This window comes from Schistocerca gregaria, chromosome 1 (genome assembly GCF_023897955.1).
Source record: "Schistocerca gregaria isolate iqSchGreg1 chromosome 1, iqSchGreg1.2, whole genome shotgun sequence".
Taxonomy (NCBI): Eukaryota; Metazoa; Arthropoda; class Insecta; order Orthoptera; family Acrididae; genus Schistocerca; species Schistocerca gregaria.
The window spans coordinates 375441582-375461734 of NC_064920.1; the positions used below are offsets into that span (position 1 = coordinate 375441582).

At 42.2% G+C, this 20153-nt stretch overlaps 1 protein-coding gene across 3 annotated transcripts in view; it reads right to left on the reverse strand.

The window, feature by feature from the left end:
* Positions 1-2089: 2089 nt before the first annotated feature.
* Positions 2090-20153, reverse strand: part of LOC126347338 (transcription factor kayak) — a 104660-nt gene continuing 86596 nt past the window's right edge. The window contains exons 1-5 of one of the 3 annotated variants that reach the window (XM_050002263.1): positions 8034-8266; positions 5018-5189; positions 4015-4223; positions 3755-3862; positions 2090-3580 (exon numbers count right to left, since the gene is read on the reverse strand). In XM_050002263.1, coding sequence (XP_049858220.1) covers positions 3002-3580; positions 3755-3862; positions 4015-4223; positions 5018-5189; positions 8034-8153 — 1188 coding nt within the window. In that variant the 5' untranslated portion in view covers positions 8154-8266 and the 3' untranslated portion in view covers positions 2090-3001. Of the gene's footprint in view, positions 3581-3754; positions 3863-4014; positions 4224-5017; positions 5190-5632; positions 7673-8033; positions 8267-20153 lie in introns of those variants that run through there. The other 2 variants (XM_050002264.1, XM_050002262.1) reach the window with 2 other exon arrangements.

Sequence of the window (20153 nt, forward strand, 5' to 3'; positions counted from 1 at the left end):
CTGGGCACATGGACAGTTTCAATTTGTCACAAATGTTCAACAAAGTGACTCCTCTCATGCAGAGGAAGCACTGAAAATTAGACCAGAACATATGATGACCACCACAGTTCAGTCATCAATTGCATCCTTGGTGTAATATTTATGTATGATTTGAATAAACACTGCTACAAAGAAACAACACAAGTCTGAAATCTAAATTTTAATTTGTTTCATCTTTTTCATATGAATGTCAAATGCTCAAATCTTTGGTTCTATAGTACACCCTCTGAAGTAATAATGAAATGGAATAGCAGGGTGGAGCTGCAAGGTGGTTCACAGAGTTTCCATGGGCCACTGAGCAGGAAGAGCACTTACACCAGGTTCAAATCTCAGTCATGCACAGCAGCCTCTGATTTTATCAGGAACAGCTTTCTTGCTGACATTTACTATTGATGACTGAATCCACTGCATTCATTCTTTATTTGATACATAAACATGATCAAAAAACTACCTGGAAGAGTAAACTTGTGTGGGCTATATGAGCTCTTTAATGCAGATCTTTTAACCATGTTAGCCAAAGTACTTTATCTCATCATTTAAATAAAAATTTCAGTCTTCTGTTAGATCTCATTTTCTGAATACTTGCAGTAGCGGAGAAAGATGCACATATTTTTTTAAGTTAATAAAGTACTGTTAGCCATGTCTAACACAACGTAAGGCAGTGAGATACGTCACCTGGCGCGTTTTTGACCAAAACCCTGACACACTGTAGACGGTTTGTGTATTTGTTGTCACTATAGCTTTACCTTCAGGGCATGATTTCATCTTATTGTATTTCACTGGAAATAGTACTTACAGTGTCACTGAGAACTCAAATCAAGAGACAGTGATTACTCTTTCAGTACTTCATTTGATACAGAACACACTAAAGCATAATGAATAGTATGTGGCCTCATCCCCTTTTTCTTTTGCCTGTGTGGATATAATATATTACTGATTCATGCCAAGTGAGTCATAAATGTTTTTAATATGGAGAACCATTAAAACTGTCTCATTATGAATAAGTTCTGGACAGGTAGTTAAATCATTTGCTGCTTACCCTAAGAACTAATGGTACTACAGATAACAGAAGCAGACACCCTAAGTAATTTTACTACTAACGATTAGTCACGATTGCTTCGCCATCAAAGTAAAGTGTATTTGTGTAACAGGACTTGTGGAAACTGCCACTGACAAATAATGACAAAATAACATCTTAAGAAGCAGAAGCACTTTTAATGCTTCACACATTTTAATAACCAAACTGTGGCAGTGTGGATGTTTTTCCTTCATATTTCACATAGTAAATCAGCCAAGGCCCAACAGCCTCTATGAATAAAACAAATACTAACTTTAATAACAGCTTTGTCCAACCTGCATAGGTTAGCCAGAGGTGGGGTAAAATTGTATACTGCAAATAGATCAGTCTTTGCAGCTCAGTAAGCTCCTATCTACATCTGTAATGAAAACAGGCAGCAACCCATCAAATTACCAAGCAATGCTTGAAAATTGTCTTTTTCATTTACTGCTTTTCTTTATGTTTTTTAATACTGAACATTGAAGTAAAAGATCTGTTTACATGTTGTCCTGCCACGGGAAGCTTTTACTCACACATAAATAATTCACATGTGCGTGTACTCCTTTCGTCTTTCCCTCTTTCCTGACGAAGCAACCGATGGTTGCAAAAGCTTGAATTGTGTGTGTGTGTGTGTGTTTATCAACATGCCAACACTTTCGTTTGGTGAGTTACATCATCTTTGTTTTTAGATTTTTTTTCCCACGTGGAATGTTTCCCTCTATTATATACAGCTGTAGTGATGTTCATAACTGGTGGCAGTTATTAGGTGCCCATGAAACAAACTCGCAGTTATCAGCATTGTGATACCAGCTAATATAAAAAGCATCGGGGCTACTTTCTGTGTGTGGAACAAGCAGTTTTCTCTACCATGTGCTCTGGCTATTTATTTACAAAAGGCATAACTCATTTTTACTTTTGTTCCCACAGAAGTATTTGAAATTTCACTACTAAAACTACAGATTCCTTCTCTATTATAGGACCAATAATACACTATTCTGTATCAAAGCTTTCTTTTTATTCACATTATGACCATAATGCACATCACAAAATTAAATACAACATGCAATTGCGATATAAAAATCTCATTCTCCAATTGTTGGAAGACGAATTGTAAGTTACGCCTGTATATTAAATTATTACTTAATTATTGAGCTGTTTTCAATTTTTCATGTACGCATATATATTAAGTACAATATCTATAGTACAGACTAGGATTTCACATACATTTCATTTCATAATGACATTCGCTTCATTATGTACAATTAATTCACAATTCTACTAGGAAAATAGTGAATGTTCATAAAATTGAAAGATAAAAGCACTTGGGTGATGTGTCTGCTTACGAAGTGTGATAAAATTTTACTTTTTTGGACTGTGTCAATGAGCTAAATTGACAAAACTTCCTAACAATTTGGATATGGCCAGTAAATCAAATGGCAATTTTAGTCTTACAATCAGAGTGTCCTTCCCATACAAAACCTACACAATGTCCACAATTCATTGTGCACAGCAAACAGCTATCAAGAACTTGCTTCTGTGCTCTAGTGACTGATCACAATTCTAGTACTAACTACTGAATTTCAAATGCACTCGCAGAGCACTAGATGCCATCTTTCTGCTGTCACTTGAACGCACATAATAAGTTCTGCATATCAAAATAGACAACTTTGTAGAAAATATGTATTGTAAAAAACCATGGAGGGAATAATTTATGTAATACAATTACACTTAAATCAGAAGACGAGAATACAAAACACATTATAAAGCAGCAGTCTTCCTGACTACAAATTAGGCGACACCTAAGAACAGGATGCAGCCGTCGACCGTGCAGGAAGGTTCAAGCAGACCTCACGGAGAGAGGAGTAGCAGACGGAGGCCCGTGCCGACAAGCGGCGAGGCGCGCCATCACAAAGACACAAGCTTTGCAGGAACAGCATCTGGAGAAGCTAAGTCGGCACTGTTGCGTTGCTGGCTTGAGCAAGAGGGAATGAGAGGTGCTGACACAGGCGTGAGGCCGGTTCCCCCTTCCATAAGAGAATCAAAGTTGAATGGCATTCCAGCTGAAGGTGTAGTGACAGGAACACCTGCAACCTCAGACACAGATGCTGCCACTTTCAGTGTCCCAGCAGCGGGGGTGAAAGCAGCCGCTACAGGCAAAGAGTTTGGCCTCGGCGGCTTGGCTACACCACCGGTACCCGCAACAGGCCCCGGCAGTGACGGTTCTGGTGCTAATCGTTTGGCCGGAGGTGGTCCGTGAGGATCCTCATCCGTTTCACGTTTCACACACATCTCCTCACTGACTGATGTCGGTGGACGATAATCGAACGGCTTGACATCGAGAGGTGAGCACGATCCAGCTGTTCCGTTCAGTCGGCAGTGTCTCTGGTGAGCTTCCAATAAGAACTCTAAGTCTTCCTTCTGTTGCGTAAGTTGCTGAATTTCCAATTGTAAACCTTGTTTCTTCTGCTCCAACCCCTCTGTTTCCTGTAAGGAGAGAAGACACATTTCACATCTTTGTTCCACATTTTATGAAAAGAAAAGATAATACACTTGAAATAAAAACTTATGATAAACTTCATTTAGTTTAAGGAGTTGTGCTTAAGAGCTGTTACATGAAGTAAGAAAACAGGGTTTCTTAAATTGAGGGGAAGAAAGTACCTGCAACAAAGCATTTGTATGATCCAGTCTCCTCTTTCGGCATCTAGCAGCAGCCATTTTGTTTCGTTCACGCCTCACACGTCTCCTCTCCTCCTCCTCAGGCGAAATCTAGAAAAGGAAGGATTAACATTAGCATTCCTTTAACAAATGGATGGCTGTCATTATGTCGTTTGGAGTTAATACACCATATTTTTGTGCAACTTTATTTGAATATTTTTTTTGTTAGCTTAATGTGCACGTCAAGAGATGACAACACTAACCCCAGTATTCTTCGTCGGCCGCCGCCCACCTACGTTGCGACGTGGAGCTGCAGTTACATTAGCAGCAGTGACTGGAATTGTAGCAGTGGTGGCCACTGTTGTTGGTAATACTGAAGCAGTTGTAACAACAGTGGGACGAGCAGCTTGTTGACCCACATCTGCTTGCCACGCGGGTTTGCTTTCCAAGAGACTCATGTACGTGCCGCCAACTAAAGTTAAAAAATTAAAATACAAATAAGTCTTAAAAAGTAATTTCATAGTTTCAGTAAAAGGGAATACAAAACTTTTGAGTCATCAAATATTAGTGATTCTGTGGAAAATTACAACTGTCTACATTTAGAAAAAAGACACAGTAGTGAGCACTCAGAGATCTTACTTTTGATAGAAATTAAAAGGAGACTGATGGCAATACAGAAAAATTAAGAATGCACAGAAATCAATGCACTGAATTGCATAGTGTGAAATATCTGATTAATCAACTGCAGTGTAATGATAGTGAAGAAGAGACTTATACATGGCGACTGCAGTATAATGATAGTGAAGAAGAGCCCTGTTCATGGAATGCAGTACATTGCACTACATGAAAAAGAAACAAAACTGTGTAGTAAGGAAACATTTAGCAATGCTTGACACTTTTAATCTATTAAAATGTGAAACTTCCTGGTAGATTAAAACTGTGTGCCAGACCGAGATTCGGACTTGGGACCTTTGCCTTTTGCGGGCAAGTGCTGTACCAACTGAGCTACCCAAGCACGATTCACACTCCACCCTCACAGCCTTAATCCCCACCAGACCACATCTACTCTGCAGAGTGACAATTTCATTCTAGAATTAAAATTTGAATATTCATGATGGCAAGCAACGAGATTGGAATCTAGTAGCATTGAAAGAAATCAACAGGAAAATGCGCATAACTGTCAAATTTGCCTAAAATATCATTAACATTCAATTACCAGTCCAAAACTATAACATTAAGATAGTACATTATTTCTAATTTACACACCTTGTGATACTGGCTGCACTACAGGAGGGACGAAGCCAGCCTCGTTTTGATGAGAGCTGACCTCACACTCCAGATCAATCAATGTCTGTTCAATATTACGTAGTGTGGTGGGAGTCAGTGTAGCTGTAGTTCTTGTAGGTACACCAGAGTTCAGGCCATCCAGAGTGACAAACTGGAAAGAGGAAAAGTTACTGTCAGTAACACGTTTTGAAACCGTTTAATAAAGATTTAAGTTATAGTGAAAGTAAATTGGAAAACAGTATGTTACATTCTCTGCTGTGGTACCAAGCGAAAGGGTTTTCAATTGTCATTCGAAGAAATGGGGTTTCAGTACAACATTCAACCGAAACTGTCAGGAAAGAATATCAGTAATAATCATAGCAACCTGCTTTACCCAAAATGAATGCAGTTCGCGTACGGGAAAATTTAACTAGTGTTATTTTTGGCTCAATGAATCAGATCAGATACCTTTTCCAGTACCAAGTCTCAGTTTATTGTCATTGCGTGACCACGCTGCCAATGACGCAATAAATGGGTGAGAAAAGCAGCTTTTCTCGTGCACAACGGGCGATTACGCATCTTTTTTCCCGACTGGTACTATGACGTAGGCTTTACCTGCTGAAACCACAACTCCGGCGGGATGAGGCTGCTCAAATCTATCGGCTCCATTTCGGCGTGTTTTTTTCGAGCGTATCCCGTCAGATCGATCGTATAGCTCCTTCCCTCGTATCGTAGGCCGAAGAAAGGAGATCGTTCGTTCGAGTACGGAGGGCGGCGCGGACCCGTGCTATCGCTGCGCCGAGTGGCCGCCTAACTGCGGCTGTTTTTAACTCCTGCCCGCCCGCTGCTGAATTTTCTTCTCTCCCTACTGCCGGACGCCACCAACACCACAGTTTTGGCACTTCGCCGAGGCCAGGGCTACCCAAAAGCATCTCACAGTACGAATAACTACTGGAAGACGCTCATGCCCCACAACTGGCTGAAGAAACTGCAGGTTTTTCTCGATACCACCGAGAGCCAGTATGATCCGAAAAACTATTACCCTCTAACTATCTTTTCAAGTAACAATACAGACTTTTAAGTACACAGACTTTTACGTACAAGCTGTTGTGGAACTTTCTTGGCCCTACGTGGGGCATTCTGGAAGGTGAGTCAAGGAGGCGCGTTGTGGATTTCCTCGGAGAGCAGGCTGCGGCATGTCCGGTCCGGAAATTCCTTCTGCCGCCCACTACGTCGCTACCTTCTGGGCGTCACTCTCGAGCACCACACATCAAGGCTAATACGGAACCGCGTTTGTATATCTTCAGATATGTTACTTAATCAACTATCAGGAACATTTTCCGAAGACCGGTCTCCATTTCTCGAATGTCTGCGACGGAAAGACCATATAAAGACCAAATTTAATGAACGACTTTTAATATTAGGTCAACAATCATGTCGAATATTTATACATATCCCTATTTGCGTGACAGGAATTCTTAACGATTTTTGGGTCGTATCCTATTCTTCAGTCTGAACAACATCAGAACACGCGAAAATATCAGGGTCCGGCAGCACGAAGCTGAAGCATGGCAGGACCACCACTCCTCTCTCCATGGAACGTGAAGTTAACTTTTTAAGAAACTGCTGTTTCACGAACGCCTTTGTTTTGGCACACGTTGTAATTACAAAGAGACGTTGCCTGTCATTAAAATGTCAGACCAGAACAATAGGCCTGTTTCTTGCATCAAACACTGATGAGAAAAATATCTGGAGCACACTGTGCTGATAATCTGAGGATGCGCTGGGATACTCCTTGTAAATCTGCCATTCCTAGAAACTACAGTTAACGAACACCATGACCAAAAGAACAAACACCACCGATAATACGGTAGGAAACTTTCATTTTACTTGGATGATGCTACATGATAGTCAAGTTTCCATATTTGTGCGATTTTATAAGAAGCGTAAACTTTTGAAAAGCGTAACTTGCATTTTACATTTAAAAAAGTATAGTGTCAGAACAACCAAAGGCGCGATGTCGGGAACTCACCACTTTTATTATATGGGTATGGAATGCTAGCACAGCACACAAAGAACTGTCCAGATGGACAATGGCTGGAACACATATCTCTTTCACGTGACAACTCGGTCATGTGACTGCCGTCTGGACCCCTGGCACCGCCCTTACTGCCAGACCAACTTGCGCAAGAGGAAACTCCACGCCTTATTTGCCGTTGCTGTATTGTTCATATATGGCGATAGCTATCGCAGTTTGGAATACTACTGAAATCTCAAATATCACTGTTCGCCTTACGTACTCTACGACACGATAATGCAAAATCGGTTACATTAATCATGAAGGCAAGTGAACTAAAGAAGTTGGAGTGAATGAGTATAACTTTACTATATGGTTACAAGAAAGGGCAGATTTCTATAGCGTCCAAAATCTTCATTTCATTTCGTTCTCTATTGCTACAGTGCGAGGTAATGACTTGGCAACGCCGTGCTCTCTCCAAGAAACGCATGACGTCATTCTGACGTCACAACAATTCAGGCCCTGAAATGCCACCTGACTGACGCAATGCAACGAATAACGACGCGTGCGTAGGATTTCGCATCAAATTTGTGAAATTATGTCGTCTGACTTAGGACATCCGTAGGTACATCATAACTGTTTGACTCTAAACGGGCTGCTAAAATCAGAGGCCACATGTCGAATAACAAGAGAAAAAAATTAACTTATCTTCCATGAATTGCAAATTTTCATGGGACGCAGATAAACAGTAACCTCTAACTGGCACAGTGCGAATTGGGGAAATAGCAAGGGTTGTAGAAGCGCACATGGGCAAGAATGCTGCGACGAGATTACTTCAATATCACTGTACACTGATATCGCTGCATATTGTTGTTGACTTTTAGAATAGCTATATGCGATGTGCGTGTGACAGATTAAGACTGACAGAATTATCAAAAACGCATCAGAAAAATACAATTTAGTCTTCGGTATGACTTAGCACCTAATCGTTCTACGTACCATTCGTTGTTTATCGCTGTTGCGACTCCAATCAGAGTACATAGTCAGCAATTGATCGTCCTCTCTGTCCAGCACTTGAGAACTCAAAGGTACCAGCTGAGGCATCAAATCCAAATTCATAAGGTCCGACGGGAGACGAAAAAGCTGAACGCTGTGAGCACTTCGCGACACAACCGCACTCGGCCTCTCTCCACGAGCGACTAACAGCCGTTCGGCGCGCGCCGTCACTTTTACAAGGTCGGCGCGCAGCGGCTGACGTCATGCGGCGTTGCTAGTTCGCGGAACTCCACTATCTCGCCTTCCGCAGGACAAAGTGCTCGCTGCCGCTTCTCGGTAGCGAACCCGCCACCTGTGCTAGGTCCTTCGCTTTACTGCCGTTTTGACATACTTTCTTCCGGACGATGGTCGAACACATTAACTGTCATAATACCAAATTCAAACACAGTTCACAAATCCAAATTCTAGAACGTTCTCTTATGAATCAATTTTGCTAATTACGTATTCTTTTAGCACTGAAACTGCCTGAAAAAATTGAACTTCATCAAAAAACATTGGTAAGTGCAGTTTTAAGTGGCCTGCGCACATCCAACGTTTTTTGACAATTGTCGAATCTTCGATATATGATTTCACAAGGTTAAGACGTTGAACAGCAGAAAAAACGCGTGTGCCACAATATGTTACATACAGCTGGTAAGAAACCACGAACTGAGGAAATAGGACCGAGAATGCCTTAAAAGAAGAAACGACTTGTCGCATGATAATTTATTAACTACAATCAGAACCACGCATCCGAAAAATTTCATAAACTATTCCCGGATGACTCTTACATCGTACTACGAATTACTAATGTTGTTATGACATAAAATACCGAAGCAAAATACATTGCTGAGAAAGACAATTGCGCTCAAAGTGAAATTGAGAATACCGTAACAGATTTCTAGCGACAGGCAGGTCATTCGAATGCTTGAAGCTAAGTGCTGTATTATCAGCACATGCAATCAACAAAATTGTAGAAACTTGTGAAGCAATTATACCTGCTCCGCAAAGATACACTCTTGCGAATTATGATAATTTAGTGAGACACATACACTTTGCACACTTCTTACCAGTCATTGCATGTACACGGCGTACCATTCAAGCCAGAGGCGTTTGTCCACACACCTCTGTATTGAACAAGCTAGTACTTAGTTTTCAAATTAATAAAAAAAAACAATGTCATAGTGAACTCTCCTGTGGTTACACGAAAGTTGTGAATACAATGACAGGTACTGCTTAACCCCGTACAACTGTTTTGTGTGCTTGCTTAATAGGCTTATTTTTCATAGACGGCATATTTTTAAAAAAATGTGTGAAATCTTATGGGACTTAACTGCTAAGGTCATCAGCCCCTAAGCTTACACACTAGTTAACTTAAATTATCCTAAGGACAAACACACACACCCATGCCCGAGGGAGGACTCGAAACTCCGCCGGGACCAGCCGCACAGTCCATGGCAGCAGCGCCTGAGACCGCTCGGCTAATGCCGCGCGGAGGCATATTTTTAATATTTGTCTATATATTCCTATGAAGACTGACCCCACAGTGATGGCATTATTGCTGTAGTGCTCGATAAATTCAACCATCATTTCTTTGTTCATTTTAGAAAGAACAATGAATTGTAATGGCGTGAATATCTATTGAAGTAAAAAAAAGAAGAACTGAAAAACATTAACGCCACACGCAGACACCACATGGCTAGTCAATGAAGCTCTGTCAACACCCGAACGGCAACCGTCAATGACCTCACGTGCTCACTACGTACTGACAATTCTAGTACATACATGTTATAAAATGTATATCTATGTATGTACGTTCCGTAACTCCTCCTACAACACCAGCCCAACATCAACCAAACTTGGAACACACATCACTGTTTGGAAAGAATCGCTGTGGAGGGGGCGGTAGAAACCACCTGAACTATCAAAAAGGTGTGTGGGGGTGAAAAATAGTGCGCGAATATCCAATCTTTATTCAGCTAGTATTAGCGAATGAGAGCACTTAGTGACTTGCAAAGAACTTTACACATTATGTCAAACCTTTACGGGTCTTTTTCCTCGCTCCTCAAAATTATAAAAGTAAAAAACGTTTATCGCTTTCTGCGTTTTCACTTTCATGCATCACGTTTGACGTTTCAATTTATTACTTCTTTAAGAGTAACTGCCTTCCTGACTCATTTTGCAGACAGTGTTCACGGATACCAATGAATGTACTTAAATTTATATCATTGTACGAATAATTGTTCAGGAGATACGATTTTATAAAAATTGAGCTGCATGAAAACTAAACTGTAGGATGACATTCTCTAGAGATACAGCTGAAAATGTGTACTGATATGTGTGAAATGTGTTAAATATATGTGACATGTGCATATTCTGGCAAAGCAGCAGGTAAAAAGCTCCTCCTAAAACCCCGGATCGATTTTGACCACACTTTGTGCATGTATTACTATCTGTAAAGAAATACTGTGGAGATACGAACTACCAGCCTGCTATTGGAGTTGGAGGATAACTTGGTGACAGTGAGAGAAGGTGGTGAGAAGGAGACAGTCAGAGGGAGGTAGGAAGAGATGCTCAGAGAGCAAGAGGAGGAAATGGACAGAGAAAGGGAAGAGGAAGAGAAATGGAAGAGGAAGAGTAAGAGAGGAGGGAGGAGTAGATCGACCTAGAGGGTTTGAAGAGGAGATGACTAACGCCGGGTATTTGGCTAGTTGTGAGAACAATCTGGGTGTCATAAATACTGTTCATCAGTATTTCTGATGTTGATAATGTGTCAATAAGCGCAGTCAGTGTATCGATGGTTCTACAATACTACTACTACAACACGTGTGAGCACCTCTAAGTTCGTCAACCGACTGTATTGAGTATTTCAAAGAGAGAATGATATCCTCAGGGATCACAATTTCCATTAAAGCTCGTCATGATAACTTGGTGAAGCAGCCACGCCTGCCGGTGGATATATTGACAGATAACTGGAAACACATACATAAACTTTAAAGTAAAAGAAACTGTAGCACAACCAAATGAAAATCTGTACCGTGAGACTACCATCGTCTGAAATACGTACATATTCATAGAAAATTAAATATGCTGTCTGTAAACTGAAACCGATTTGTGGAGTACTTTAAAAATGACTTTCCTTACCGTGTTTCTACCGCAACAGCACTCGTTTGCAAGTATGAACAATTTCACATCTATTATGTATTTTGCACATTCGTTTGTATGACATTGGATGTATCAGGAAATATTCAGCGTAAGAATCTGCACCTTATCTGACGTCTTTTACGGATGGGTTCTGCCCTTTGACATTCGCTGGTTATGCAACACTTGTCTTCGCCTGTGTATCTCGATATATTGACAGACCTAAAACGTACATTTGTACAAAACATTCATGCATGCCCAGTGTTTTGGTCAGTTTGCAAGCGGAAACTATTATACGCCGTTCAACTATAGCTGTCAATATGCTACGATACGTGATTTATATTATAATGAAAAGATTATTTGCTACAATTTAACGTGCAAATAGTTGATATTCACCGTTAGTTTAATCTTTCCAATATTTTACCTTTTTGATTTCGTGTATAGTCTACAACAGTATACGTAAGACCACTTAAATGTAAGTAACAAGTTTTTAATGTTTTAATCAACGTATTGCCTGGGTCTTTATAACTAGATTTACCTGCACTCAATTTTCCGCCAATACTTGTAGTGATTTTTCGGTACTTAGGATAGCCCTTTTTCAGTGTTCTAATTTAATCTCAATATACTGGGTGATCAAAAAGTCAGCATAAATTTGAAAACCGAATAAATCACGGAATAATGTAGATAGAGAGGTACACTCCTGGAAATGGAAGAAAAGAACACATTGCCACCGGTGTGTCAGACCCACCATACTTGCTCCGGACACTGCGAAAGGGCTGTACAAGCAATGATCACACGCACGGCACAGCGGACACACCAGGAACCGCAGTGTTGGCCGTCGAATGGCGCTAGCTGCGCAGCATTTGTGCACCGCCGCCGTCAGTGTCAGCCAGTTTGCCGTGGCATACGGAGCTCCATCGCAGTCTTTAACACTGGTAGCATGCCGCGACAGCGTGGACGTGAACCGTATGTGCAGTTGACGGACTTTGAGCGAGGGCGTATAGTGGGCATGCTGGAGGCCGGGTGGACATACCGCCGAATTGCTCAACACGTGGGGCGTGAGGTCTCCACAGTACATCGATGTTGTCGCCAGTGGACGGCAGAAGGTGCACGTGCCCGTCGACATGGGACCGGACCGCAGGGACGCACGGATGTACGCCAAGACCGTGGGATCCTACGCAGTGCCGTAGGGGACCGCACCGACACTTCCCAGCAAATTAGGGACACTGTTGCTCCTGGGGTATCGGCGAGGACCATTCGCAACCGTCTCCATGAAGCTGGGCTACGGTCCCGCCCACCGTTAGGCCGTCTTCCGCTCACGCCCCAACATCGTGCAGCCCGCCTCCAGTGGTGTCGCGACAGGCGTGAATGGAGGGACGAATGGAGACGTGTCGTCTTCAGCGATGAGAGTATCTTCTGCCTTGGTGCCAATGATGGTCGTATGCGTGTTTGGCGCCGTGCAGGTGAGCGCCACAATCAGGACTGCATACGACCGAGGCACACAGGGCCAACACCCGGCATCATGGTGTGGGGAGCGATCTCCTACACTGGCCGTACACCTCTGGTGATCGTCGAGGGGACACTGAATAGTGCACGGTACATCCAAACCGTCATCGAACCCATCGTTCTACCATTCCTAGACCGGCAAGGGAACTTGCTGTTCCAACAGGACAATGCACGTCCGCATGTACCCTGTGCCACCCAACGTGCTCTACAAGGTGTAAGTCAACTACCCTGGCCAGCAAGATCTCCGGATCTGTCCCCCATTGAGGATGTTTGGGACTGGATGAAGCGTCGTTTCACGCGGTCTGCACGTCCAACACGACCACTGGTCCAACTGAGGCGCCAGGTGGAAATGGCATGGCAAGCCGTTCCACAGGACTACATCCAGCATCTCTACGATCGTCTCCATGGGAGAATAGCAGCCTGCATTGCTGCGAAAGGTGGATATACACTGTACTAGTGCCGACATTGTGCATGCTCTGTTGCCTGTGTCTATGTGCCTGTGGTTCTGTCAGTGTGATTATGTGATGTATCTGACCCCAGGAATGTGTCAATAAAGTTTCCCCTTCCTGGGACAATGAATTCACGGTATTCTTATTTCAAATTCCAGGAGTGTACAAATTGACACACATGCTTGGAATGACGTGGTTTTATTAGAACCAAACAAATACAAAAGTTCAAAAAATGTCCAATAGATGGCGCTTCATCTGATCAGAGTTGCAATAATTAGCATAAAAAATTAAAACAAAGCAAAGATGATGTTCTTTACAGGAAATGCTCAATATGTCCACCATCATTACTCAACAATAGCTGTAGTCGAGGAATAATGTTGTGAAGAGCACTGTAAGACATGTCCGGAGTTACGGTGAGGCATTGGCGTCGGTTGTCTTCTTTCAGCATCCCTAGGGATGTCTGTCGATCACGATACACTTGCGACTTCAGGTAACCCCAAAACCAATAAGCGCACGGACTGAGGTCTGGGGACCTGGGAGGCTATGCATGACGAAAGTGGCGGCTGACCACACGATCATCACGAAACGACGTGCGCAAGAGATCTTTCACGCGTCTAACAATGTGGGTGGTTCTAATAAAACCCCATGTCATTCCAAGTATTGTGTCAATTTTTACCTCTCTACCTACATTATTGCGTGGTTTATTAAGTTTTCAAATTTATACTGACTTTTTGATCACCCAATACATGATAAATATGTACTCACTAGTTCCATCCCACAGTGTTACTCGCGGTTGAACAGCTGGTTATACAAAAAAAGGTCTGTCTATGTACTTATCCCAATCTTCAATTAGTCCATCCCCTCCTTCCCCCTCCCGCTGTCCATCTCCGTTCCCCTCTCTGTCCACCTCCTCCAACCCCCTGCCCCCCTCCCCTCATTCACTGTCGACTCCTGTTCCCCTTCTGCCTCCTCCTCCCTATTTCTGACCATCTCCTCCTTCCCATATCTGTGTCATTTCCCCTTACCCCTTTTCTCTCTCCACGTTATCACTCCCGACCAAATAGGAGGCTCGTGGCTCTTATCCCCACAGTATTTCTGTCCACATCGTAACTAATGTGTGTACCAAATTTGGTGGAAATCCTTTCGCGTGTATCACTAGCGAATTTCGCTCCACAGTTTCATTTTCACACAGCTCACTGTTTATGACATCGGTAGCTCCTGAACTATGTATCGGATGATGTTATAGTTTTGCTGATACATTTAGTGGTACTGTCTTCAAAATGTGTCGCTATTGCAGTTAGCAGTAAGGAATTAATAAATTAAAACGTCATGCTTCACACGGCAATTTTACAGCATTAAGTGGTTCTCTGCAAATAGGCTCTCATTAAACTTTGACTAAACACAGTATATACAGTTCCACACAGTAAATGGAATGACCCAATTAATAAAGATAGACTTCGATCAGAAATCGGTAGCTAAGGTAGAATATTCAAAATTTCTAGGTGTATGCATTGATGAGGGGTTGAACTGGAAAAAACACACTGAGGATCTGCTGAAACGTTTGAGTTCAGCTGCTTATGCTATTAGGGTCAATGCAAATTTTGGCGATATGCATCTGAGTACATTAGCTTACCACGCCTATTTTCATTCGTCTGGCACATTCTGGGGTAACTCATCATTGAGTAAAAGAGTGTTCATTGCACAAAAGCGTGTAATCAGAATAATTGCTGGAGCTACCCAAGATCATCCTGCAGACACTTATTTAAAGAGCCAGGAATCTTCACTGTAGCCTCACAATATGTATATTCACTTATGAAATTTCGTATTAACAATCCGAACGAATTCAAAAGTAATAGCAGTGTACATGGCTACAACACTAGGAGAGAGGATGATCTTCACTTTTCACTTCTCAAGGTTAAATCTAACTTTGGCTCAGAAGGGGGTAAATTATGCTGCCACAAAAGTCTTTGGTCACTTACCTAACAGCATTAAAAGTCCGACAGATAGCCATATAGCATTTAAAAGGAAATTAAAAGAATTTCTTAATGGCAACTCCTTCTACTCATTAGATGAACTTTTGGATATAGTAAGTGGGTAATTTTCCAACATACTAAAAAAAAAAAGTGTCATGTAATATTTTGTCTAATGTAATATCTTGTATAGACACCTTTTATTACCCTGACACGTTCCACATCATTACGAAGTGTCGTATTCATGATCCATGGAACAAGTACTAATCTAATCTAATCTAGCATGAAATGCAGTAAAAGATAAACTTTTCTCCCTTAGTCACTTTGTGGGGTTGTCAGCGAGAAAAACTTGCCTAAAGGTTTAAAATTATGAGTAAAGTTTATTGCAAGTCAAGTCACTAAGTGCTCTTATTCTCAAATAATGGACGAATAAAGTACGGGTATTTGCGCGTCGCGGACTACACTTCTCTTTCACCCCACCGTCCTCCCTTTGATAGGAAGGCATACAGAGTAGTCAGAAACTGTAGGAAAAGTTTCTAAGGATGTTACAAGGTAGTGTGTACTGAGAAATAATCGTTTAAAAAATCTGATACGTTGCGTAGTTTCCGAGTCAGCATTTATCCAATGGGGCCGTTTCGTTTCGCGCACAAATTCAAGCGACCCATCACATACAAATAGTGTAGAGGATAGCATACGTGATCCTTACTTCCATCCCATGTCCAATTGTTTACTGCTCTCTCGTTCGGTTTTAGGAAATCAAACGAAAAACGCGTTTGGCGAACACCGTCTCTGGCGGGCCGCTTGAATTTGCGCGCGCAAAAGCCTGGTGGGCTAACTTCAACGGTGATTAACTCGGAAACAGCGCATCGTATCGATTTTTTTCTTAGCAATTACAGGTTTGCAGCTCGCTACTGGCAACTTTGTAAATATTTTGGTAGCCTATGTGTTAGTTCAGGGTATAAGCAACCGCCTTTCCCAATTTCATCCAAATCCGACTAGCCGTTTCGTCGTGAAGGAGAAATAAACATTAACACACTTACACACTCTCTCTCTCTCTTTCTCTCTCTCTCTCTCTCTCTCTCTCTCTCTCTCTCTCTCTCTCTCTCTCTCTCTCTCTCTCACACACACACACACACACACACACACACACTTTAGTAAACACATTAAAAGAAAAAAGGTTTTCCATCACCCTGGTTCCCAGAACTGGGGAAGATAGACGTTGATTATGGATATTATAACACGGACACAGTCCCTTTGACTGTACAGAGATGTCACTAAACGCGCCCAAAGATGTAAACAACCATGCATAAGCAGTGCCTGTTAAACAGAGGTCGTCCGACAGCCGATCAGTTCCAGTCATTCCACCAGGAAGGAGGTACACGGATCGTGTTGTCTGTAGCTCTACCATGCCTAGACGGTCAATACCGCGGTTCGATCGCGTCCGCACTGTTACTTTGCCCAGAAGGGCTGTCAACAAGGGAAGTGTCCAGGCGTCTCAGGGTGAACCAAAGCGATGTTGTTCGGACATGGAGGAGAGACAGAGAGAGACAGGAACTGTTGATAACTATGCCTCGCTCAGGCCGCCTAAGGGCTACTATTGCAGTGGATGACCGCTACATACGGATTATGGCTCGGAGGAGCCCTGACAGCAACGCCACCATGTTGAATAATGCTTTTCGTGCAGCCACATGACGTCGTGTTGCGACTCAACCTGTGCGCAACAGGCTGCATGATGCGCAACTTCACCCCCAATCTCCAAGGCGAGGTCCATCTTTATCTCACGTTCTCTTAACCGATGAGTGTCGCATATGCCTTCAACCAGACAATCGTCGGTGACGTGTTTGGAGGCAACCCGGTCAGGATGAACGCCTTAGACACACTGTCCTACGAGTGCAGAAAGGTGGAGTTTCCCTGCTGCTTTGGGGTAGCAATATGTGGGGTCGACATACGCTGCTGGTGATCATGGAAGGTGCCGTAACGGCTGTACGAGTCGTGAATGCCATCCTCCGACCGACAGTGCAATCTTATCGACAGCATATTGGCGAGGCATTCGTCTTCATGGACGACAATTCGCGCTCCCGTCGTGCACATTTTGTGAATGGCTTCCTTCAGGGTAACGACATCGCTCGACTAGAGTGGCCAGCATGTTCTCCAGACATGAATCCTAAATCACATGCCTGGGGTATACTGAAAAAGGCTGTTTATGGGCGACGTGATCCACCAACCACTCTGTCGGATCTACGCCCAATCGCCGTTGAGGAATGGGAAATCTGGACCAACAGTGCCTTGATGAACTCGTGAATAGTATGCCACGACGAATACAGGCATGCATCAATGCAAGAGGACGTGCTAATGGGTATTTGAGGTACCAGTGTCTACAGCAATGTGGACCACCACCTCTGAAGGTCTCGTTGCATGGTAGTTCACATGCAATGTGAGGTTTATGAGAGCAATAAAAAGGGCGGAAATGATGTTTATGTTGATCTCTATTCCAATTTTCTATACAGGTTACGGAACTCACGGAACCGAAGTGATGCAATACATTTTTTGATGTGAGTACAAGATTATTCGCTGACATTAGGGTGGTAATAGCTGATAGTGAAAAATCCTTTCAAAGATCCGTTTAAGTTATTACACCTAATAGTTTAATTACTAAATTTAACATCACTCCTATCGAGACCAAAGCCGTGGCGTTTAAAGGACTATGATCTACTAGGTGTAAAATAGTGTCTCGCGCTGGAACTAAACTGCAGTGCTACTGGCAACCTCTCGAGCGTTACGTAATATTGGAACGAGAGAGTGTCATGTTGCTTCAGAGATAAGCCTCTAGTTTGCACACTGGAGGAGGCGCACTGTTTACGTATCTACATTTTTTTGCAAGCCACATTACAGAACTTGTACTCGTGCTACAACACTGACCAGAACCTGAGACACTGGAAGGCAACCCACGGTTTTTTTTCCCCCGTGAATACTTCTACCAACAAACAAGCAATAACAGTCTTCAGTCCAGCACAAATAATAAATCTCACATTCTGGTGCATTTGTTCCGTATTGGGCAAGCAGAATTCTTCGAAGAAAACCGTTTTAGTAAGAAAATATAAGATGGTGCTTCAATACTTATCCAATCTGTGGCAGAAGGTAAGAGAAATCATTTGACATAAATTCTAGAAGGTCTAGACATGACGACAAGGAGTCGAACGAGATGGGAGTCTCCTATGCCGCCAGAGTGAAACAATTCAGGCAATCATTTCCCCAAACCAATCCTTAAAAATCGTGAAACAGAAAAAAATGGCTCTGAGCACTATGGGACTCAACTGCTGTCGGCATTAGTCCCCTAGAACTTAGAACTACTTAAACCTAACTAACCTAAGGACACCACACACATCCATGCCCGAGGCAGGATTCGAACCTGCGGCCGTAGCAGTCGCACGATTCCGGACTGCGCGCCTAGAACCGCGAGACCACCGCGGCCGGCAGAAAAATGGGGCAAAGGATCTATGACTATATCTAGAAGCGAATGAGCTGACATCTCAGTTTTCTGAAAAAGTGCTGCAAAAAGCATAAGACAACGTAAAACTAACAAGGCAGTAGAGCTCGCTTGGACGGCATGCGAATAGAGCAACAACACTGAATTTGGCTTGCAGTATTGTCATCTTTATTAAGATATCTGAAAAGATGATTCTGAACCGTCCATCACGAAAAGACGGATGGCTTAGTTATACCTAAACAGACCGGTTCCAAGCCGCAAAGAAACTGTACAGCAAAATAACCACACCTTACGCAGAACAATTGAGGATGAATTTGAAAGCACTGGAGTGGCATTTATCGACGTTTCATCAGCTTAGGGTACAGTCCAACACCCGAAGGTTTTCTGTGCATGAATGTGAAAGGTATAGCCTTGTAATATCGGACATTTCTACTGAAAATAAAAACTAAGCAGTCCTGTGCTTAAGTTAAAAATTAGTAAACCCTAGATTGTTTATTGAATCTAACTCCCAAGCATAAAACAGCTTCACAATTCTGATTACTTTACAAATGAATTAATGCATTAAATATTTGAAATTAAGCATTCAAGCGAAAAATTGTTTAGAAGACGTTTGAAATTATGTTTAAAGATATTTGGAAGTCACACACTGGGTGACTATAGACTCAGTAATTTGCGCTCCGTTATAAGAAAAACCTAGTTTTTTTACGTATCTGGATATTTATGACACTGTATCTCCGAAATGTGTGTCCAATGACATAAGTTTGCAGGAACGTTTCAGCGGTATACGTGAAGATTGTCCCCGAATTAATTGCAAATAGAGTTAGTAAACTTCATGCCTGCTGCGGCGGTTTAACTGCATCAGCAACGAAAATGTAGTACGCAACGAATTCTTTTCCTTTCATCATTCTGTGTGGGATGTTAGCGAGACAAACTGTCGCAAAGGTTTGAAATTATGCCTAGAATTGGTTGCAGGTCGCCATCGGTTCTCCTTCACTGTATAGTCTGGGCATTTCAGCGCTATGAGTTAACACCATAAGTGCAGCTATTTTCATATATTGTACCTTCAAATCTACACACATAAGTACACACAGAATAGCGCAATAATAACAGAATATATAAGCAAAACATTTTGCCTCGCCAGAATTTTTTTTTTAAAAAATCTAAGGATCACTTAATTCGCTGAAAAATTCAAATTTACGTCGATTGGTTTGCAGATGAAAAGCGATCAATCAGCGCAGGACACCATAGAGATGGTCCTGCAAAACCATATAATTTAAATTGAATGTAAGAACAAGAAAGCAACAAAAACTATCTTTAGTCATGTTGTTAGATCAATTACAACCTAAAAAGTATTCACTTTCTACAGTTATTCAATAAACAAAACTCACTGATGATGGCAGAGAGGTGCCAAAACATGTCTGGGTAACAAGCAGAAACAGATTTTGCGTAAAAGGCGGAACCTTTATCCAATAATTTTAACTGCAAACACTAAAAAATAGAACAAGAGCTGCAAATACAAAAAGATGAATGT